This window comes from Perissodus microlepis, chromosome 17 (assembly GCF_051167445.1).
Source record: "Perissodus microlepis isolate ML-2025 ecotype Zambia chromosome 17, ASM5116744v1, whole genome shotgun sequence".
Classification (NCBI taxonomy): domain Eukaryota; kingdom Metazoa; phylum Chordata; class Actinopteri; order Cichliformes; family Cichlidae; genus Perissodus; species Perissodus microlepis.
The window spans coordinates 10,229,378-10,253,234 of NC_140477.1; the positions used below are offsets into that span (position 1 = coordinate 10,229,378).

The window sequence follows — 23,857 nt, forward strand, 5'->3', positions numbered from 1 at the left end:
AAATCCTTTATTTAAAAACTGCCATTTGTATTTACTTGGATTTTTTCTGTCTAATATTAGAATTAAATGATGACCAGAACTATGTAACAAATATGCAAAACAAACAAACAAACAAAAAAAAAAACAGGAGGGCAAATACTTTTTTTCTCAATATAAAGAAGGTGACCTGCTGTGAAAAAAAGTATCCCAATGTTTATGAGCCGATTGTTAAAAATATTTACATAAAACACGAGGAGGCTAGTACTAAAGGACAAGCTATTCACACTGAAAGTCATGTGTGACTAGTGCAAAAATGTTTGTCCTAATTGACACAGTAACAGTGAGCTTATATCAGGATGACTGAATAAGACTGGCTTCAAAATCAAACCAGAGAAATGACAGCTTTGTGTTTCATCATTCTCCCTCACTGGTTTGATCATATTTGGGGAAAACAAAAAAAGATGCAGATGCATAGAACCAAAAGCAGACTTGATTTAGCTACAAGAAAAAAGGCTCACAACACTTTGTGATTTCTGACTCTTTAGAGTGTTGCAATAAAAAACAAAACTAGAGCATTTGTATGTTTAGAGGAGTTTTTGTGGCCGACTACATTTTTAAAGCACTTTCCTACCAACTCAAAACATATTTACACGTTTAAGATTCCCTTGGACGCTCAACAAAAATAAAATGCAAAAATCCTCAAACAAATAACAACATTGACTTTTTTTTTGTTTGTTAAATCCTTGGAGAGGGCAGGAGCACAAGAAATTGCTTCAACAACTGATTGCATCCATAAGCATATTTGTCCTTCTTTCAGTGCTCTTTATGGTCTCCGTCCTCTTCCAGTTTTCTAATCTCTGCCTTAAGGTGGTTGATGTTCTCTCTGCTGGCTTTGAGTTTGTCTTTCAGCTCCGCGATCTCTTGGCTTGTTCTCTTCTTTGCCACTTCCAGTTTCTCCTTGGTCCTCTGCTCCAGTTCACCGACTGGAGAAATGCACAGACATGAAGACAAAAGCGACTCAAAACTTGTGAATGCCTTTTTGTTTTGTTTTTTAAAACCGTGTTGAATATATGAATACATACACTCTGTCTCATGTTTGTAGGCTCCCAGGGTGAGTTGCCTCGATGTGGTCAGTAGCTGCTGCATCATGGCTGTTGGATCCTGAAAGATCTGAAACGCAGAAAAACGACACATTCAGAGTTCTCGCTCTCAACAATAACATGCAGCGATTGATGAGCTCACACAAACTGATATACAAACACAACCACCGTCAGAGTCTAAACCAATGGTACCATTTCATCGTAGAATTCAGACACAACTGTCTTCTTGGGCATGGCACTGGAATCTGACTGGAACAGCTTCAATAGGTGGTACAAGGTCACCTAAGAAAACAAAACCAGAAATTAAAGCAATGGATACAGGCACATTTTAAATAAGCTGATCCTCATAGACAACTATATATTACTTATCAAGTGCTGAGGATTACACAGTGCTGTTGTGTAAATATAAATCAGATGGCTTCTGATGTTTTTTTTCTTATAAGAAACCATACACTAAAGAAGAACCGTTTAAACTGTACACTAAGAGAAATAGCACACCACACTCAAAAGTGTATATTACTTTTATTTATAACATGTGTATTTGAAATACTAGGGCCGTGGTTTAGACACTCACCTAACAAGTGATTTGGTGGTATATAAATAAAACTGATTAGAAAATTTTAAACTCTAGCTCTCTCCTATATGCATCTCTTGTCCCGTCTCCCTCTTCCCTTTCCCCTCACCCCCCAAATAAATCAAAGCAGATGACGGAGAGCCCGCTCATCTATCTCCTTAACCACTTATCTAATTCAGGGTCATGGGCTGGAAACTATCCCAGATGTCACAGGGTGAGAGGCAGGGTATACCTTGGACAGGTCTATAACAGAGCTAATACAGATTGAAAGGCAACTAATTTAGAACTAGTTACCCTAACATGTGTGACTGTGGGAGGGTGACACTGAGAGAAGCTACGCAGATACAGGGAGAACATGCTCCACACAAAAATGGCCCAGCTGACCAGGAAGGACAAACTTTGCTTTGAGGCAAGGCTGCTAACCACTGTGTCTACATGCCACTCAAGCTCTAAAATGTCTATCATCAAGCAGTCAAAATATATTAAAACCCTTTCATTCTGGTCCACCTGTATGGTGGATTCAAACCCTGGACCTTGCTGTAAGGCAACGGTGATGACAACTGCACCACCGTATCGCTCAGCATTCTCTGAAACAGCTAAGTAACTATTCGTGTTGGCTCTTACAGGTCTCTCATTGGGATCGATGAAGAAGATCTTGATGATGATCTCAAACTCCCCCCAGCCTGTCTCTGTGATTTCATATGGAGGCTTAGTGACCACTGGAAATAAGAGAAACACAGAGAGCTTCACAGAATAATGAATTCTCTGAAAAAGTGTCATATATTAAAAATGGATAGATTACTATTTCCAGTAAACCCTTCAATATTTCATACTTGCAATGTAAAGAGTCATCTCACCTCTCAGAGGGTTACCATAGCTCTCATGTAGCTTGAACTGGATCTTCTTCACATAAGCTGACATATCCTGGAAGAAAAGTATTTTTTAAGTCTTTTCAAACAGCATTTTGTATCCTTTTCCAGGTAAATGACACATTTTGTAGGCTCTGCTAAATCCCTCTTACTGATGTGGATGCCTCACCTCATTTCTGTAAGGCTTCACATACACAGACCACTGGTGTGTGTGCCCATCCTCTTCTCTCTTCTTTCCAAAGTAGCGGGCAACATTCCCAAACACAATAGGCTTCACAATAGTCACTCCCTGCAGCCAACAGAGAGAATACAGACATTTTAAGACAGGCATGACAACGGTACAAGTGGCAAATACAGAAGTACAGAAATTGAATCCGACCACGCGATTTTCGTCAAGTTATCTCAATCCACGTTAAATTATTCTGCTCATTGTTTTAAATGATAGAAAAATCACAAAGTGGTTCGCCTACACTACACTAGAGCGTGGCGTTAGTTACGTTACCTTAACGCGCCCCCCGGAATCTGGACCAAATTCAGTCATCTTTTTGAACATATTACAACTAAAACAGTGCCGCTAATCCTTTAGTGCGTTATGCAGGACTCTTTGTTGCCCTCTCAGCTTTCTTGTCTAAAAACCTTGCCATTTAGGCATTAAAAGTAGGCGTTACACACAGCGCACTACCATTTTAAACTGCCAGCCAAACAAGCGCCGGAAGTAGGTAGTGCAACGTATTAATCTGTTCTGGTAGAAAGGCTACGACTCTAAGGTTCCGGGCCGGGCGGAAGCAAGAACGTTTGCGGTCATTACAAAAGCAACCAAACTATGGCCAATGAATCCAGAACCTTGTAGCTCTAGGCTTCTGTGATTTTTTACTTCAAGTGACATGATGATGTCTAACATGACTGACAATACAGAAAACAGCAATTACTTTCGGTAATCCTGTTTTCATTTGCTCATTATACTGGTTATTTTCGTCACTTTTAAGGTCTAAAAAATGTATTAATCTTTCAATGTTTCTAGTGAGGAAAAACGAATCACTTACGCAATGCTATTTTAAGTATTCGTTTTATCCAGCAGAACATTCACAATCGGACAGGATGTCGACTCTTTTTACACAATAGTTAAGTTTTAAACCTCTACACACTAAAGTTATCTTTAAACCTCCTCACACCTGATATTCTGTACTTCTGTCCGACACTGTTTTATACTTTAACAACCCTTTATCATTATATTAGGATGTACTTAAAATTCTGTTCAAAAGTAAGCCTTCAGGTCTAATACTTAAGGTGTGAGGTCCAGGCGATCTCCAATGGCAAAACAAGTGTTTTGGCCTAAAGTTAAGAAAATACTTTTGGACATAATACATGTAACAAAATTTACTTTCCCACACTTGTTTCTAATAAAACGAAACGCATTATGCACAAATAAAACAGAACCACAAAACAAACTTAATTTGTATACTTTATTCTTTGAGAGCAAATGATAATCTATTTACCTGCTATGTACCACTACATGTAACCATTACTGGCGGTAGAAATACACCTGAACCTTAACTTAAAATCCCAAAGTTACAGTGGTGATACAAATTCAGCAAGTATTTTGCCCAAGTGAGACCATTTAATATGGAAGCTCATTTCCATTTTTTGTTAAGTCAAAAACTATTTTACTCATCTTAAAAAACTATAACCTCAATTTGTAGCAGAAACATGTTTCCAAGTCATCATGCAAAGGCCCCTTTACTAGACAAGTGTGATTTTAAAATAAAGTATCTAGAAGCCAGCGAAACTAGCAGTTAGTGAAAACATCTTAGTCATACAAATACTGAAAACTCAAATACATATGTATATACTTTCCAACTGCTTGTGCAGTTTAAAGACTCCCGCAGTCGATCAGACTTCTTGTTTCTTCACTGGTTGTGTTTGTAGACCTAAAAATCACTTACCTTTTCGTGCTGCGGAACAAAAGCTAACACAAAGAAAATGAAACCAAATTCCTGTACAAATGCTCTTATTCTGGAGGGCTACACTTCTGCTTAGCTTGACCAGGGCAGATCTCCATTGGAGTTACCAAATTCAATGCACAACTAAATAAATAATTTAATAATTTAAATAAAAACGAATAAAAAAAAAACAAGGCACATGTATAGTATTTTGCCCAAACAGATCAGCAGGAAATAAAATGAGGAAAAAGAGCAACTAACTAACATCAAATTAAGCCAATATCATTAAAAAACATGATATAGGGCCTTAAGACTTCCAACATTTTTAAACTAACTGTTCAGAAATAGCATCATTATATTCAAAAAGGTCCCATTTTTTTCTTTTTTTTTTAATATCAAAATCCAATTTACATTTTGTTTACATTACATCACACTTTCAGTGAATTTGCAAGGATACGGAGCAAAGGCACTTACATTCCCCAATAAGTCACTTTCTGAAGTATACTGAAAAAGAATACACTTCAAGAGCAAGACAATGGTTTCAAAAGATGCTGGTATAGTTTCCTGCACAGCCTGTCATTCAAATTCCTGCTGTGACTCTGAATCCAAAAGTTTTACATTCACTGGTTACGTTTGAAAATAAGGCATTTTCTAAATTGTTACGGAGTGAAATTGAAATGACATTATTAAAAGAATAACCCCCAGAAAGACAAGGTGCGAACACAAGTTTCAGATTTTTTTGGGAGCAAATTAAAAATTTCACCAATGGCGATAATTTCACAAAAATGTGTTATAATGTTGTCTGCATGCAACTTTGTTGTCATTAAAAACCATACAAAAGCACCATGTTATTGCGCCGTATTCATACTCATTTGCATTTAAGACACCCGATGACACACTGCAGCATCAAACCTCAACATACCTGTAATTTCCTGATTTCCATTAACTCACATTTTAAAAACTGGTGGTATAATCGTGTTATATCATGTGTGCTGGGAAAGCTGTGGCAATGTAATTTACACTTATTTTTAAAAAAAATAATTGTAAATTATAATAAAAATAACTGAGTAAAAGCTAAACCAGTCATTGCTATTTTCCCAACCTTGCATGAAAAAAACAAACAAAAAAAAACCCCTAAAAGCTTCAACAGATTGCTGTCCGTCCATTTTGACAAACATGCAAAACAATAAAAATGACAGGTGGCAGAATGTTTTACACTGTACCGACAAATTAAAACGCATTTTGTTCATGGTTTAGTTATTTAAATCTATCATGGAAAAGCCTTCAAAATTCAAATACATAAAACATGTAACATCTAAAGTGAAAGGCATGTAACAAGAAACTGGTTCATACTTCCCAATTAAGGAATAAACACTTTCACTCAAGCTTCAACTATGAAGGCTGCTTGAATTAAAATCTGCTTTTAAATCCATTATATGAAAGAAGTGAAAGACAATTTGTCCATGCGGTGTTTCAGTGATAATTATTCAGCGGAATTACAAAATAACCCACCATCAAAAACCACTCCAAACAGCGGGGTCTTCTCTTTTTGGTTTAGCATGTTGACTACGTAATGCAACATAAGATAAAAACAAACCAAAGTGACTACATCCTTGCCATTTACCAATGTAAAAAAAACCAAAACAAATAATAATAATAAAAAAAATCTAAGTCAGTATATACATTTAATATAAATGAACGAAACATGTAGAGGAATTCACTGAATGCAGAGTGTACCTCAGTAAACATTTTTTATTACAACACCATCTAATTTTAATCAAAAAGCAGAGACATTTACAAACGTACTAGCCATGAAAAGAATAAATCAGAACGAGAGAGTGAGGGTAGGAGAGAAAACATCAAGCACATACCTTATAAAAACTGATCTCTAAACTGTATATACACACACAATACAGCGAGCCAAAGAACAAGAAAAAAAAAAAAACAACAACAAAAGGGTGTAATGTTTGTGTCTTCTATTTGGGGATCGTGCAGGCCATTTATTTATTTATTTATAAGTCGCAAAAAAGCATCACGCTTACTTTTCATGTCAAATAAAACATCATAAAAATAAAAGAGCTGTTTGGAAAGATTCTTTTGTCATCTTTAGTTACCATGAGTATAGAAGTTTGGATAACATAGCCTTACACAGGTCAGGGTCTTCCATCCGCTGCTCTTAAACCAGGCAGACAACAGATAGAGAGAAGGATGGGTGGAGAAGGATAGGAGAGGAGAAATGGAGGGGGTGGAGGAAGTGATGGTAGTTGTGTTCCTGTCCGGTCATGCACGGAGGGCAGGGAAAGAGTTCCTCCTTTTCCTTCCATCCATCCTTGATCCTCGTAAGCTGAAAGGTGTCAAAACGAAGGGTGGAGTTTGGTTTGGAGCCAGCCCAACAGTGAACATTTTCCCCACTCATCATTAAACCTCTACACTACATACAAAGTTTACACCAGGGCTGGGTTCAATTCACCGTCACTCTGAGCCACGAGATTAGAGTTTGCTAAGATAAAATGACTTGAACAAAGGCAGTGCAGACAGAGAAGTCTCTTACACGCGGCATAAATGGCACTATGGTATTTAACTGCTACTCTTAACACTCTGTTGACTGTGTATTGTCCCCAACCCTAGCACAGACACAGAAACATATCATGCACAGTTCAACAGCTAACATTCAAGAACTTAAATTGAACTCTATGAGTATGTACACGCACACACAAAGAAAAGTATTTCAATCTTTCGTCAAGTCTGCCCTGCAACTACGGAAACATGGATTTCAAAGTATGTACATGCATATACACGTATATACATGTACAGATGTTTGCATGTGGCACTTAACTCTTTTAGACATAAAAATATTGATAACCATATGTAAATGCACTTAAACACCTGGGGCAATTTTGTTTGTTCTGTTACAGAATTACACATTCAGGGATGGACAATAGGGACAATGGTTATAGTGTCTAAATGGCCAAATTGTGTATGACCATTTCGTCTTGTTTACATTATTAAATGGTGTACCTGCATCAACATTAGGTAATACCTTCAGAATGTTAAGTCTTACTTATAGCGTTTCAATTAATTTGGCTCTCAGAGGACTATAAAGTGCAGAAAACAGAAATAAATAACCTTTAAAACTTACAGGGAGTTTTATTGGAAGACCTGAGCTAAAAGTTTTTTTTTCCTTTGTTAAGTCTTTAACTGTAGCAATAGGGATTTACCTTTCAATCACCTCCAAACATTTCAGTATTTGTCATTATTACCAGCAGGTTACATAATGGAGTACACTGAAAACTTTGCTCACTGTGGCAAATACCAGAGAAAACCACGGTTGCAATTTGTTTAAGCTGTATATTTAAGTGAAAAGACAAAGGACCAAAACAGTAATCAATCAAAAAACAGCTATGAAGGAAAAAGCACATACGGCACATCTAGTGAAACCTTTCCTGCCCAAGCATACCAAGAGTTTTAATAAAACAGAAAAAAATATGACAGTGTGATTCTTACGGTGTCGCAAACATGGTCAAAGTCAGGAAGATGGAATATTTTGTGCTTGTAATGCTTTGCATAGACAAAGTTGAGCATGCAAAGTACAGGAGTCAGAAAAAGCTACCTCTAACCATAATTGTAAAGGACAGCAGCAGTGGGATTACAGTTCTACACAATTTAAAGCACCTTACCAGAAATTTGTACAATTTTAAGATGAAATGACAAAAATTGTGATAAAGAAAGTCATTTCAAACTTGTTGTTTCAACATTAAAATGACTGAACCATGATTAAGAGATTTTGCTTCACACGCTGAAATGAAGCCAGATAGAACTGGTATCTACACCAAAATTCAAGTGAGTACAGGTGATTTTTTTTACATTGTTTAATGGATTCAAATGCATAATGAAATTTGATAGGTTTCATAATCTGAAAGGTTTTCTTTACATAGTATATGCCTGCAGACAAAAGCAGTTGAGCTTACAGCCACATCGCACATCTCAGTACTCCTCCCATAATCACACTTGACATAACTGAACTTTTCTCAAGGGTGAAACATTTAAATTATCAGCCCAATAAATCATTTATATCGGGTTCATTATATTTCATATAAAACTTTAAAATGTGTAGTAGGTGTGTCAGTTAATACAGAATGGAAATGAAACGGGACAGAGCCAAACCAGGGTCAAGCAGTCCATGAAATAGTCTCAGTCCACTAACTTGGCTATGTGCTACAAAAGGCTCGGCAAATAAGATTGGGCCAATACTTACCACTGCCTAGCTTATAGACTGCCATCTAATCTTTCACTGTTATTACTTATGTGTGTATGATATTTCAGAAAACTACTCACAGACAGCTCATTGAGTATGAAAAAGGTACACATCTTTTTCACCAACTAACAGTTCATGTGTTATATACTGTAATAACTGTGGGGCTAAATATTAAGAATTAAAACCATGTCCATTTGCCTTAGCTCAGCTATAAAGTCAAACATTTTCTTTTTCTATATTCTGGCCAAAGGCCAAAGTTAAGGACATGAATTACATTTCAACCATGTTATGGACATGAAGGCTGTTTGATTAGCTATAACCTAAACTGTTTGACTCTGGTTTGACATGTGTAAATAGCTTGGACATTAGGGCTGCACCCCCCAGCACACATACACCTACAAACAGGCTGAAGAGAAAGCATAAAAGTAACTTAAGCCTGGTACAAACACTGTGCGTTCTTGCATGGAAACATGAACAGATAAACAGTGTTAAGCACATCTCGAAACAACAAACGGCCACACTACAAGAAGAGGAGCAATGTACTTGGCACTCAATCTCAATTATTTTCCTCTTTAACAAGCTCACAAATATCAGTAGAAATGCAAAGGCATGGTGCAATGGAAAAATTGGGACATATCTCACCATCAACATTTTTGCTCACTTAATTTTGATCTTTAGTCATTTTTACTGCAAACAACAATTTATAAATATTCTTCAAATGCATTTTGGTGCTTGACACATTGCAATAGGCTATTAGGCCTTGTGCCCACAGAGGATCTCCAACAATGACAACAAGATGGCTATTAAAGGAGACAGCAGCAACTTTCACATTTTATTTATTAGTTTGATTTTTTTTTTTTTTTTTTTTTTTAAACTTGGACTTAAAATTAAAGTTAATTTACAAAAAAAATCTTATGTATTTGACAAAATGTAATCTTTTGTTGTGAGGTTCTCGGTGGACACAAGGTTTTGCAGGAAAAACGTGAGCATGTAAAGAACAATTTTGTGGAACAGAGACCAGATCAACTCAACAAGCTAGAACTGACAGCTAAAATCAACACAACTCTCCAGTATTTACATGACAAATTGCCTTTAGAGTTTAAGTTACATTCTTTTGGCTACTTTCAAAATGCAGCAACTCCATAAGTTAAACCACCCCAGTTATTATTTTCCAGTATAAGAGAAATAAGCACACAAACAGGGAACAATGTGAATATATAAATATCTTTCCAATGGGTGGAGCATAGTTCATGCTGTTTGAGTGCAAATACATGAAGATATCTTCAGTGGATAAAGCACATTTAAAATCAGGACAGATATTATTTGGGAATGGGGGCAACTGTACAGAGATGCTGTAGGGTCCAAGTAACCTACTCAAGTCTGCTTTACATGCAACACTGTAGATATCTCAGAGCTTTGGCAGTAAAAGACAGCCAAAAAACCCAAAATGGCTGAAACACTATATCCAAAGAAGCCCCAAAACTTTCCACAAGTTAGCAGGTTATTCAACGTGCAACTGAAGCAATGGAAGAAAGCATCTTCACAAAGAGATTACATAACGACTTGTGAAACCCTGACTCTGAAAATCCCAGACAAAAACCAGCACAGGGCAGAAAGGCAGCCTAAAATAGTTGACTCAAATCATTTGAGAGCAATACACTATTAATGATTTTTGTATCCAACAACGTTAGGTGCAAGCTGACAATTAGAATGTTCAGATAAATGCATCTACAACCACAGCACCAGTTAAAATTGAATTAGCTTGGATATAATGCTAAAAATAGAGAAAAATCTCACATACCTGCATGATCTCTTTGCTAAATTGGACCGATTAAACTGAATGCTGAAGCCTAACTCACTGTCATGAATGTTATGCACCAGTACAAGTTCTCCCATAAAATTATGACTTTCTTTTCCTGAATCATGCAGAGCCCTCTAAGGGTTAACACCGAGAATATTTTCCTGGACTAGGTTTGTGTTCTCTGGCAGTAATGTTTTCTCTGATCCATGTAAAAAAACAAAAAAACAAAACAAAGCTAAACTCTATTATGAAATTGCATTATACTAATTTTGACCACTACACGAGTAAGTTGACTTTCAATTGTGACTGTTCAGGCACAGGTATTCAGTTACTACAGAAACTAGAGGAGCTCTTAAACTGTAGCTGTGATTTTTGACTAAAGTTGTTGGAAGACAAACTGTCAGCGTGATAGTGGCTGTGACCACAGCTGTGCGTTAGTTACGGTTACAGTTGTGACATACAAGGAGTTGTTTATGATAGGTCTAACATTGACTGCACATGGAGGATATATGTAACTTGTATTGAATATACTCTATTTCTGAACACTTGTGGTATTTTAACAACTAGCATAAAAGCATTTTAATAGTACAGCAAGATCTCCACTTCAGTCCATATGCAGAAATTATATTACTATGAGTGAATGCCACAATGGCCTACAAAAAATAAAATAAAAATAAAAACAAAAACTCCAGTGTAACCTTCCGGGGGAGCTCCACAGACTCAAAGAGCTTAGGATCTAAAAACACTGATTTTCTTAAGCTTGTGCTAACCTTTATCTTTAAATCACTTTTTTTTAAAATTGTGTGTCAACATAATAGTATGATAATGCAAGTTATTATGCACAGATCTGAAATATTAACCAATTCTCATTACACAGACTCTGCAAACAATTTGATTTCAGCCACTGTTGAATCCAGGCTGACCTTTGCCTCATAAAATGATTAGATGTGACACTGCGTGTAAAAACCACACCAGCATTTGGATATTCAGTAACATATTTTGACAGATTATTATGTCAAGGGGACAGGCATTTTTCTCTCCTCCACTTCACCTCAACATCTTAAGTTAAGGTGCAATTATACAAAAGTGAGCAAACACTATGCAATAAAAACATTCAACTTGACACAGGTGAAATGTCAGGTGATATTACTGTCATGCAGATATGGCACAATGACATTAGTTTTTTTTAAGGGGTGGGAGGGGGCAAAAGTCATAAGATGTTGACACTGATAAATGTTTAACTTCTCTGAAATATCACAGGACAATGATATATTTCAAATAACACACTAAAACTGGAATATGTACAACACTATGAATGAAACATTTACAAAATGTAGATTGGTCTACTACTGACAAGGTGTAAAAACAGTGTAATCAATTCAACATATAAAATCTTAATTTGTACGAAATACTGTAAAAATGACTGTACAGTATTGTGACACCCAAATCTTGCCAATCAGGATTGAAGCGACCAGTACAAGCCCACTGATAAACCAAACTTTGGGAATTCACATATAATTAATATGGCAGTTCTGAGTGTTGATATAATAAAAATCAGGCACATTTGGTCCACTTGCCACAGTTCCTGGTAAAAGCCAAAATTCTGATAATTTCTACTTTATTGATGCAAAAACCCTTTAAATTTTATAAAAAAGAGTAACTGCAAAAATCATCTCAACAGGTAACGTATGCTATTTTCTTGCTATGCACAGGTGCATACAACTTTTATTCTAAAATGTATTTGTTGTAATATCCAAAGCAACCAATGAACTTTGTAATTTACCAGCCTCTGAAGCCTGCAGACCAAAGAGTACAAAATACATCCAGAAATCCAGTGACTTATATTTTCTCATTTCAAAGGGACTACAGCGTAGATACAACACTTACAGACTCCACTGTGCCAAAGTGAATACATCAAGTGTGTATTTTGCACATTTTGTGATACAATAGAAATTGTGATTACCACTGAAGAAATATGGTTTAAGTTGACTTACCTTATACCTACCTGAAGACAGAGGACTGAGTTTTGAAAGCCTTTTCGTTGCCTACCTCTTACTCTCCTCATGCAGTAATTTAATATTTTGATGATAACATCCATTATCAGATGTTTAACCATTATTTGGGTGTAAGTAGGATTTGGCTTTGGGATTTATCTAGAGCCAGTGAATCCAATGAGAGGAGGTGTGCAAACAGAGAAGACTTTAAATCTCAACTGTGCCACTTTCTGTTTCTGTCATGCCGTCTGAGCCTAAATTAGTTTGCCTCAAAGTTTAAGACAAAGATGCTGAAAAATACACAAAAAAATAAAACTGGTACCCACCTCCTTTCCGGCTAACGGTGCCGGTATTCCCTCTCCCTCTCTCTTTCCCGGTCACGGTCCCGATCCCTCTCACGATGACGATCTCTCTCCCGACTGCGTTCTCTGTAATAGTCCTCATGCCTGTCGCGGCTACGAGATTTGTGTCGTCGACTCTTTTCTCTTGAGCGACTGTGGTCACGTTCCCTGGAACGTTCTCGCCTTGCAGAGACAAACGAACATCAAGTTACAGTTGTGAAGTTTTTAATAAAGTTCAAACACCTACATTTTCTTTTAGTCCACAAGTATGTAACTACCTGTTTCAGTGTAATATTTAACAGGCTTACCTTGACGCAGAGCCATAGCTCTTTGACTCAATGCCATGGAGACAGTCCTGCAGAGAACTGATGAGGACCTTGCAGCGGTCGTCTGCGGACACTTTGGACTGCTTAATCAGACTGATGGCTGTCACCAAAGTCTCTATAGCACTGCCATAATCACCTAAAAAGAGAAAACAGTGGAGTAAACTTTTCATCCATCCTCTTCCACTCATCCTTATCAGGGTCGCAGGCAGGCTGGAGCCTATCCCAAGTGTCATAGGGCAAGCAGCAGGGTACACTGGTCTATCGCAGTGCTCTTTTACTTCTTTCAAGAAATTTAAGTTTTCACTTACTGACAGCATGTAAACGCACTTAATTAAATGTATTGGAAATATATCACCATTTGCCTTACCTGCACTGGCATCAGAAACTGCTCTAGATATGGCACTGGAGGAGATGGCTCTGTTCCTGTTCATGATCTCCTCAAACTCTGCCTCGCTTAGAGGGGTCCGTGATGTGTCCATGTCCCTAAAAAAATAACAGAAAAAAAAGGATCAAGCATTAATTTATTTTTAATTCATAGTATCCAAGTTCTAGGCTACCCGAGCACAAACAAAAACCTCATATTGAATATGTGTGTGTGTGTGTGTGTGTGTGTGTGTGTGTGTATATATATATATATATATATATATATATATAGTGGTTTAATTTGTTGTTCTTCTCAGTAATTGTTCTTACCGGCCTCCAGGCCCATAATCTCCTCTTTCATATGGTGGAGGGCGGCCGTATGGGTCATTTGGTCCCGGTGGACCTCGGCTATCATTGGGTGGCATGCTGTTGTTGCCAGGGGGAGGAAAGAAAGCAGGGTTCACATGCGGTGCTGGTGGTGGGCCACCTGGCGGGGGACCTGGTAGATGTGGTGGTGGAGCCAATGCCATAGGCGGGCCAATAGGTCCAGGAGGACGGGGTGGAAAGGGTCCTGGAGGGGGTGGGCCCTGCTGAGGAGGTGGGGGACCAGGTGGAGGACCATAGCCTGGAGGAGGTGGACCTGGAGGCAGGGGTCCCAGTGGTGGCTGGCCAAACTGCCCAGGGAAGAGAACAGGTGGAGGAGGCCTATCGCCACGATTTGGAGGCCCAGCCATGGGAGGTGGAAGACCCTGGCCTGGAGGTGGAGGTCCTGGAGGTCCTGGTGGACCTGGTGGACCGGGTGGGGGGCGTGGAGGACCCTGCATGCCACCTAGAAAAAGAGCAAATTAACAAAAAAGACAAGAACAAAAAAAAAAGAACATGAAAGAAGTAAGCTCCAGTAAACCAAAATTCTTGTCTAGAATGACACAGACTGAGCTCTCCACCTTTTTCTACAAGAACAAGTAACTGGCAGATTGAAAACATAAAATGTATACTGGCACAGTCGATTTGTTGGCTCATTTTTGAAGTCTAGTGGCAGCCTGTATTTTTCTATGTATCTTTTGTACAGTGATACCTTTAGGTACCAAATGGCAATTTAAAGCAGGGACAGTGACACAAAGATGAAAGAAAGCCATTGCTGCACAGGACAACAATTGACGAAAAAAGGTCACAAATGACACTGAAAAATAAATCAAAAGGAAAGTGAACAGATGAGAAGCTATAGTTTCAAGCAGGCGTTGCCGTTTTAATTAAACAAGGCCTTGTATTGGACTGGACCCTTCTCATTAACACTCGACTCAGAAGATGCACTGCTATAAGTTTCCAGAAGCCCTAAATAGAGTATATACAGTGTATAAACTGCAATGAGGAACTAAGGAGTTTGACTGCTTTACATCAATTACAAACCTGCGAAAATAATTTTTCCAAAACAGTTTAAAAAGATGTATTTTCTTGACACTGGGCCATTATGCCACCTGAAACAACTAATTTACCTAAAATGTACTTATGCTCAAAAGAACAAAGCACACGTTTATTTCTTTTGGTAAAAATGTTTTAAAATTTAAAATGCTGCCACATGTGGGGCAAATAATGTAAACTGTCGATTCAGAGTAAGCAATGAAGATCAGCTGCCTCGGGGCAGTAAATGTGACAGTTTAATTTGTCAATAAAAAGCCAAAGCTAGGATTATAAGGCCATCTAATAAATCAATTAGATTAATCGAGGTATTTCACCTCTGCTACGCCAGCTCCCGTTCCTGCCCCCCGGCTGGAAGGGATTGAAACTCATATCCATCAGAGGGCCATCTTGGTGCCTAACCAGATCTGGTCTCATGCCCGAGCCTAATGGGGAAAAAAGCAAACCAATCACAACTCCTCCCTTCAGAAACCTCTACCTGCTAACTGAAGGCCTGTCGCAGCCCAGCGGGACGGGGCACCAGCCACTAAGCGAAAGAAGAGATATGAAAAGGGGGAATGGAGAACAGCCTGCTACTCCATTCTCTTACTGCTTCCGAAAAGCAGCCAAGCCAAGATTTGTAAAGAGGTAAGTTTGGCAGCGTACCAAGTCAAGCTTTGAGAAAACCTCTAAGTAAAGGAATGGTGTTGGAAATTTTCACAAGCAGGAAACCACACCATGAGAAGGATCAACTGTTCAACTTGAGGTTAAGTGAGACAAAAATTCAAACCAGACAAAGAAGGAAACATGCAAAGAAAGCCCTGCCAAGGGAGAGATGAGAGATCCCGCAATAGTAAAAAAAAAAAAAACATACTAGATCAGATGAGCCATGATCCCATGCAGGTGTGAGTAACAGCAATGTCTGGACTGTGCTACCTGAGCAGCACTGCCAGACAGAAAGCAGAACTTCCAAGTTTTTAAAACACTTGTGACTTTAAATCTGTTGCGCTGTAACATTATATGTATTTTTTTTTTTTCAAATCATCACACAGTCGACAATACTGAACAGAAATAAACTGACCTACAAAGTTCAATATGTGATTTAACACAACCTCTGCCAGCTGTGGTGGATCCATACATGACAGGTTGCACTTTTTGTGAGCTGTGTGTCTTTATGGATTTGCTTATATCCACAACACATCCACTCATGAACTCGTTTTGACTGCCAAGTCTCAAAAACTAGTATATCCAGCTCAAGTTCAACTATATATCCCTATGAAATGTGGTTAAAGAACAAACTTATTTTGGTAATAAACCCACTCAGCATTCAAGACAACACAATCCCTTGATTTGGAACGTTTCTGCCCCTAATTTATTTTTGATGATGAATTTTTGAATATCAATATTAATTTCTCAAGTAATTGTAAGTGTAAGTGTTGTCCCATACTACCAACACATCTTGCTAAACTAACCAGGAAGGTGTGGTGGAGGACCCCCAGGCCCTACAGGACCAGGGAAGCGGTCTCCTCCAGGGCCAGGTGGTCCGGGGAACCTGCCTCTCCCTCGGCTGCCCATGGGGAAACCGCCACGGGGTCCAGAACCAGGAGGACCAGCCTTTCCTTCCCCAGACATCTGACCTGTCTGGGTACCTGTGAAAAGACAAATACAAACTCATTTCATATGTAATCATTAATCAATATGTGCACATGGCTAAGAGACAAAAACAAGGATAAATTACATGTATGAGTTCATACATATGCTAAGATTAAACAGAGGTCATGTAACATATGTGATGTACTGTGTAGTCAAATATATTTATATTTAGAATAACTCACACATTCCAACATGTGCAAATTCTTTACATAACTTCCTTTAACCAGCACTGATCTCTTCGGATAAATAAACCATGTGCACACTTGCCCTACTTACTTTTGCGTGATTGCATTTCAAACTGGCTGAGGGACTGCTTGTTGCATGGTGTGACAATGGGATTCTGACCATGGAGCTCCCTCTTTGACAGCAGCTCCATTAACTTTCTAGAGGATGCCTCTGAACCAACACACACCAGAGCAAACCTGGAAAACACACACAGAGGGCATACAGTCAGATAATTGATCGCATAAACGTCAATGCACTGTGAAATTCTGAGCTGATAGTAATATCTAAACAAGGTCACTGGCACTCAAGAACATATTTATGTCTTTAGAAACAACAGCCTTGTGGTAATACAATCATAAAACTGACTCAGTGTGATCCCACCCTGTACTCCTAACACGAAATACTTAACATACTCTTTGACTTAGTCCAACTGCATCATAGAAATAAAATACTAAAGACCTCACCCTTTTGACTGGCCATTGGCTCGGTTTTCAAAGAACTTTATCTCCAGCACATCTGTGATGCCTATCACCCGGATAGCTTCTGTCAAGTCCTCATCAGTTGTCCACTGCAAAAACAACCCCAAGCAAAATGGCATCATGTATGGATCACAATTAAATTTGTAAGTCCAATTTTTAGACAATCTGATACTCACCCATGTGAGGTTTCCTATGTACAGGGCGATTCTTTTTCCAGTGTAGGTGTACACCACGTTGGGCGGGGCGCTTTTCCCTCCCTCTGTGCCACCTGGGGCTGGCAGTGAATCCAAGTAATCCCGGTCTTCTGGAGCATCACCATTATTGGCTGATGGGGATATTACGTCATCATACAGGTCGATCTGCTCATGAACTGGGTAGTCAGCTTCCTGTATTAAGAATGCAAGAACAGATCAGTGAAGCACTTAATATCTAGAGCTTGATAATGATTTGATGTTATTAACACCAAGGATATAATTTATCAGCTTCTATGTCTGATCTGATTCTGAATCGGTTTCCTCACCAACACCAGAATAGCAAACCTACATTGGTTTTCACCATCACATTGTACAAAAAGGTTTCCTTGTGACAGGTGTGCAAAATTCCCACTGAATTGAGTTTGATTTAATTGTTTTTGCAATAGGCAGTTGTCAGAAAAACATACCAGCACTCATTAAAAAGATGTAATTCACTATTGAATCAATTCAAGTTCAATAACACTAGCATCATGCAACTGCTTTATGCTGAACAGGAAAAAGTCAATTTAGGGTTAAGCTTCACAGCATATCCAGATTGTAGTATGATAATAATAATAATAATAATAATAACAGCATAAACTTGTGATCAGCAGACAGTCGCAAGCTTCGTAGAACTTCGTAGAATCAAATTAATTTGAAGTGGTTTATTTATGCACCCTGTGCGAAACCAATTGCTCCAATTGGGACAAATTAAAAGATTGGGGGTTTACTTAACCAATCTGCCAAAGTCGTGACTTAAATATATCCGTTAAATCATTTTATTCTAATACACTGGCTTACTTAAGTTCAAGTTTGATCACCTGGATAAATGTATGCGTCGTGACTTTCTCCAAGCATGAATGCAAACTGAGTGTTTGCATTATGGGTCAAAATCAAGTATGTTTTGAAAGCTGTTTAGCAGTTCGAGACAACACTATCCTCACATGCGAGTCCTTGGCTAAGCTGAAATTATAACCACCGCCACAGAAAAGGGGCGTGTGGAGAAAAATATCTTCTGAATAGCCCCAACATTGACCTACTCCATGCTAACAACATGCCGTGTTTATTACACTATTCAGAGCCTACTAAGGTTGGGCGACTGCACGAGTTTATCGACAATAGGCTGAGGCTATCGTCAGTTATTGGCCTGACCATTGTCGGTTGGAAAATGTTTACACAACCTTAGAGCCTAAAGGCGTTCGGTTTAGCTTAAAACTTCTCTTTATCAACTGAAAAAAGTAAAGACTTACTAGACACGACAGCGTGATAGCTGTGAATTAGTCAATGTCAGCTCGCTAACGAAAGTGCGTTTGTTTGGCTTGCTAGCCCGCCACTGGCGACCATGCCAAGGCCTGAACCCAAGCTACGCCGTGAAGACCGCTACTTTTAGCATTTACTTGAATAAATAACAACGCACATCACGAAACAACTGCAGCGTGCATATTAATTACTAAATACATGAAAAGTCGTGTTAAATGTCGACAACCCCACGAACAAACAAAAGTCTGCAAAGCACGTCGATAGCAGAGGCTGCAGGCTTGCAGCATGTTGAAAAGGCCTTGTATGTCAGAGAGCCTCTTTAGCCACAAAAGCTCGCCACTTTGTAGGTTATAATAAATATAGCAGATTATACAGATATTAAAAAAATAACACCTATAAGCGAGGTAGGAAAATATGCATTTATTACCTGGTTGAACTCCTCCTCGACGTCGGCGTAGATGTCGATATGATCCACACCGTCCGCCATTTTCCTCTGACTACCAGCTCTCACCGCCTGCGGTGCAGACTACAACGACGGTACGCCACAAACAATGAAAAGAAGACAGGCAACGAGCGCCCCCGCTGGTTAATTTCATTCATTACAACATCACCCGTGTAGACCACGGGAAAATCTGTTGCAGTCACCACTGACTGTGAAACAAAAGCCCACCGTGTTAAAAAAGCAAAACTTATCAAACAGTTTACATGTTTATACATCCTCTTGCTTTACTTATGATTTATAGTATGTGTGACATCAATTTTAATTATATGGCCCCTTTTTTATAGCCTTGAGACAATGTCCCACAATTTCCTTGCTTTTGAGGATATTCTCAAGTCTGGCTTTTACCCAATTTATATGACGGGAAGACTTTCTATTACAATAAACTGCTTTTTGTTACAATGCTATAGTCATCAGGGAAAGTTAAAAGAGATCAAAGCCTCCAGGGCTTTGTAGAGTTTGAATGATGATGTAAACTACCACAAAGAAAATGACACACAGAGAAATACACTTCTGTCTTTTTTTTTAGTTTCACACAGGAGAAAATATAATGTGAAGAGACATAGAATATATGTGTGTTATAATTATGCCAATCTACCGTCACATCCTTACTGACAATACAGGAGATTATAAAGACTGTTGTGTGTGAGCACTAGGACAAACTCATGCTTTTCTTTTAATCGCTACTGTATTTATTCAACAAGAGAGTTTGAAATATAATATATGTGGGGTATTCCCCCAGCATTGTTAATGTTTTCCACTTTGCACTAGACAAACACAGTCTTTGCCCCATATTTAGTTTGTTGGGATCTGATCACCAAAACTGCCAGGCTGTCGTATCAGAACCCCTGAGTGGTATAGATTTCAGAGTGAAACTCGGAACATTGCATGACCATATTTGTCTGCAGTTTACTTGTTTAGGTATTTAAATAATATCAAACGAGCTGTGAAGCAAGAGGCTGAATGCAGCAATTTTAGAACTTTTAATTGACAATTCACTAGAGAGAAAATCTTTTTAAAAATAATGCTAATATTGCATTGATGGTCAGGAGGATGAATTAATATTACCTAAACCTCCCATGTGTCTACTGGTGGTATTTGAAACTGGTTCTTTTACACATCAAATTAAATATATTTTATTAGTATGAAGATGCAGTGATTAGCAGTGTCACTTGAAAGCAAGGAGCTTCCTCTTTTGTGCCTCCTGGTCCGCTGGGGCCTTTCTATATAATGTTTTATGTTTTACATTTGCCATTCTGGATGCTCTGGGATCCCCCCACAGTACTCAGACGTGCATGCTTAACTGGGGGTTTTAAGTTGGGTGTGAGTGTAGATTTTCTTTGTTTTCTGTCTATCTGTGCTAGACCTGTGATGAATTGACAGGACTTTATGCGTTCAAACCAAAGAATTTCAAAGTATGAATGAGTACAAAGCTTTGACTATCACTAAAATTCCAGTTAGAGTAATTTCTTTTATATATATATTACAAAAAAAGAAATCTGAGGTTGTCAGTAGACAGAACTGAAGGACTGAATCCACTTACCGATAAAGTCATAATTTTGATAACTGTTATCCATTTACCTTTATGTGGCCAAAATAAATTACTCAAGTTTTTGTTTTAAGCAGATAAACAACAACAAAACCCAAATTTATAATTTTATTTACACAGTACAAATTAGGGCCATAGATGTGGCAATGTCAACCCGTGGAGAGTACAAACAAAATCAGGACAGCTAAATAATTAACTCTCAGAAACTTAATAAGATTAACTTATATGTGTGCTTTGAGAGGCAATTAAAAATGGGTGTAGAAAAGGCTACACAGACACTCAGAGCCAAAAATGCATTTAAGTGCTCAGCAAAAAGTGCAAAATATAAAACATACAGGCAAATATATACAAAAATATCATATGCAGTTAGTTTTATAGTGCTAATTGACACTGAGATTACATTTTTATTACTGTGACATTTTATTTTTAGTGACTGAGCTATAATAGCGAGCATTGCTATAAAAGTTACATTTTAAATGAAGAAAAAAAGGCTTAAGAAGAGCGTTCATAAACCATATTAAAAAAAACTATAAATATTTCTTAATCGCAAAAACATTTGTATATTTTTTCAAAAATGTAAATCCATGGTGCCAAATACATTGTAAATGCATGTATGCATTGCTTTAATGTGAAAAGTTAGTTAGATATTTCCTTTTTAGAGTGTGACGATCTTCAGCTCATTTATCATTTCAGCATTTACAGCCCATTAGCCAGACATACATAATTAGTTATGGTATGTACAGAGAGACAAAAGACAAAAAAAGGCAGACAGATATGTAAAAATAATAGTCACAGAAACATACATTTATAGGATGGAAATAAAAAGTGAAAACATAGTTCCCATAGACGCTGACAACGCCATTCTATTTTACTTTATTGCATATTCATTTTACACAGATAATTATCCATTGAGTCCAATTGTGCCTGCTTGTCCATTATTAACGTGACTCATTAGCAACACAACAGTGTTTCCCTGTATCCCCCTACTGCAGCCCTCTTCACACTGGCTATTCTGCATTTACAAAAGTCTGCAGATAATGCATTAGATGTGTTTACTGGATGTATCCAACGCATATATAATATGCATGTGTGTGAATAAATAAATACACAGCTCATTGGGATATGGGAATTGAATAATGCATGTTTTTCTCTTTTCACTTTTTCATGTTGTACCGTGTGAATCGTTACTTCTTATTCATTAACACCCATCACAGCTAGCCGTCACCCTTCAGTCCCTTTTCGTTCAGAGATACAATGTGGAGCATAAGAAAATAACAAATGAAAAAAGTATCCATGGCAACAACAGTACAGCAAGTTCTCTTTTTTGCAGCTTTTAGTTCAAATGTAATTCTCTGAAGTTAAACAGCAAATGCTCATAACATCCAAGGTCCTTAAAGAGAGATTGCGTCTGTCGCCTTTGTGAGCAAAATGTGCAGAATCTGTTCAGTAGTTTAAAAAAAATCCACTCAAGGATTTCAGTTTTTGTCGTCTTCTCCTTTATATGATGAAGCATAAAAGAGCGAAGTTATCCGTCATCAGGAAACAACAGCAGCAAAAAGGAGACATATGAAGAAAACAGAGGTTGACAGAGATATAAAAGAGGCTCCTCCACAGTCATCGGCGTTCTCCTGCAGAGACAAAGCAGAAAATTATTTCACCTGGCGAGTCTTCAATTTGCTACCAAGCATTGACGAAAATGTTATGTATTCAAACAGAAAATCATTTTAGGGCCACAGAAGCAGTTGAGTAAGACAAGAGAAGAATGCTGGTTTTATGCATGCATGTTTAAACACACACACACAAACAAAAGGTAAATTAAAACTAGTACAAAGACAAAATATTGAATATTGAATGAAATAATGTGCAAAAGTCTTGAGTCAGGAAAATGGGAAGGCCTTTGCTTATAACCACTTAAAAAATTACAACAAAGTCTTCCTCCTTGGAAACAAAATATAAAGAAATGAGCAATGGCTCAAAATATGTTTTATTTATTCAATTATTTTATTATTTCTTAACATAATATATGCTCATTTAGAATTTGATGCCAGTAACGTGTTTCAAAAAGGTCAAGCCAGACAACAAAAATACTAGAAAAGTTTTATAAGATCTCACAACTAATGAGGTCAATTAGTAACATGAATAGGTGTAAAAAGAGCATCCTAGAGACTTTTTCATCAGTAAAGACAGGGAGGATTGAACAGTCTGGCTGATTAACTTAAGAGCAATGTTTCATAATGTAAACTTGCAGAGAACTTTTTCATATACAGTAACATATCTTTAAATAGATTCTGAAAAACTAGACAAAGCAGAAAACCAACACTATATGCTCTTCAGGCTCTGCATCGAAAACACAGATTGTGTAGTCAAAATTGCTGCATGGAAGTGGGAACACTTCTGAAAACCTTCATCAGAGAACAAACTTTGTAGCTGCATTTACAAATAAAAAAAAACAGTAGTTTGCCCACAGTGAGAATCTGTCACCAAATAAAAGCATTTGGTGCACTGTAAAAGAAAAAGATAACAAAAGAAGCTCCAAGCTACAGAGCTGAAACCCTACATCAACCAAAAATGGGAATTAATTTCTCTTTCAAAAGTGCAGCAACTGATCTCCTCAGTTCCAAAACATTTACAGTGTTGTCCCTACTTTGTTTTGTTTGTCTAGTTTTTTTTGCAGGCATCAACTTAAGAAGGAAAAACCGCTCAGCTTTGAGCTCAGTTTTTATAGTACTTATTATTGTAATATTTACGCTTTAACAGGGTTGTATGAATATACGTGTTTTCTGATGTGTTGTGGTGTGGTAAAATGCTGACCTGTGCGTGATAAGAGTGGCAAGACTCGGGGCGTCTGCGAACCTTTTGAGACTTCATCCTGTCACACTTAACTGACGAGTTATGTACAGCGGGGTCAAGGAGCAGCAACAGAAGCATAGCATGGTTTTCCTGCACGCTCATTCAAATATTACCACTAAAGACATGCAGTATAAACATTTTAAAGATATGACATGGCAGGCTCACACCTGGA

At 37.9% G+C, this 23,857-nt stretch overlaps 3 protein-coding genes across 7 annotated transcripts in view; all 3 read right to left on the minus strand.

Annotated features, from left to right (window-relative positions):
• Positions 1-170: 170 nt before the first annotated feature.
• Positions 171-3,861, minus strand: yeats4 (YEATS domain containing 4). Its single transcript, XM_084909479.1, has 7 exons — positions 3,025-3,861; positions 2,692-2,811; positions 2,511-2,577; positions 2,278-2,372; positions 1,272-1,361; positions 1,062-1,149; positions 171-962 (listed from the first exon to the last, which is right to left on the minus strand). Exons 1-7 carry the CDS (start codon positions 3,073-3,075, stop codon positions 793-795), a joined length of 681 nt encoding a protein of 226 aa, XP_084765605.1. The 5' UTR covers positions 3,076-3,861; the 3' UTR covers positions 171-792.
• cpsf6 (cleavage and polyadenylation specific factor 6) lies at positions 2,719-19,343 on the minus strand. 3 transcript variants are annotated; one of them, XM_084909469.1, is made up of 11 exons: positions 19,215-19,343; positions 17,471-17,680; positions 17,280-17,383; positions 16,867-17,012; positions 16,410-16,586; positions 15,276-15,383; positions 13,873-14,371; positions 13,547-13,662; positions 13,162-13,315; positions 12,839-13,036; positions 2,719-2,811 (listed from the first exon to the last, which is right to left on the minus strand). In XM_084909469.1, the coding sequence occupies exons 1-10, from the start codon at positions 19,272-19,274 to the stop codon at positions 12,850-12,852; spliced, it is 1,761 nt and encodes a 586-aa protein (XP_084765595.1). In that variant the 5' UTR covers positions 19,275-19,343; the 3' UTR covers positions 2,719-2,811; positions 12,839-12,849. The 3 variants fall into 3 exon arrangements, with proteins under 3 accessions (XP_084765595.1, XP_084765594.1, XP_084765597.1); XM_084909468.1 differs by lacking the exon at positions 2,719-2,811 and adding an exon at positions 6,197-6,806; XM_084909471.1 differs by lacking the exons at positions 2,719-2,811; positions 15,276-15,383 and adding an exon at positions 6,197-6,806.
• A 1,586-nt stretch (positions 19,344-20,929) lies between these two features.
• The window catches only part of cacna2d4a (calcium channel, voltage-dependent, alpha 2/delta subunit 4a), a 100,162-nt gene continuing 97,234 nt past the window's right edge, over positions 20,930-23,857 (minus strand). For all 3 annotated transcript variants that reach the window (XM_084909466.1, XM_084909465.1, XM_084909467.1), the window contains 2 exons: positions 23,647-23,724; positions 20,930-22,463 (listed from right to left, as the gene is read on the minus strand). In XM_084909466.1, the coding sequence (XP_084765592.1) occupies positions 22,371-22,463; positions 23,647-23,724 (171 nt within the window). In that variant the 3' untranslated portion in view covers positions 20,930-22,370. The remainder of the gene's footprint in view (positions 22,464-23,646; positions 23,725-23,857) is intronic.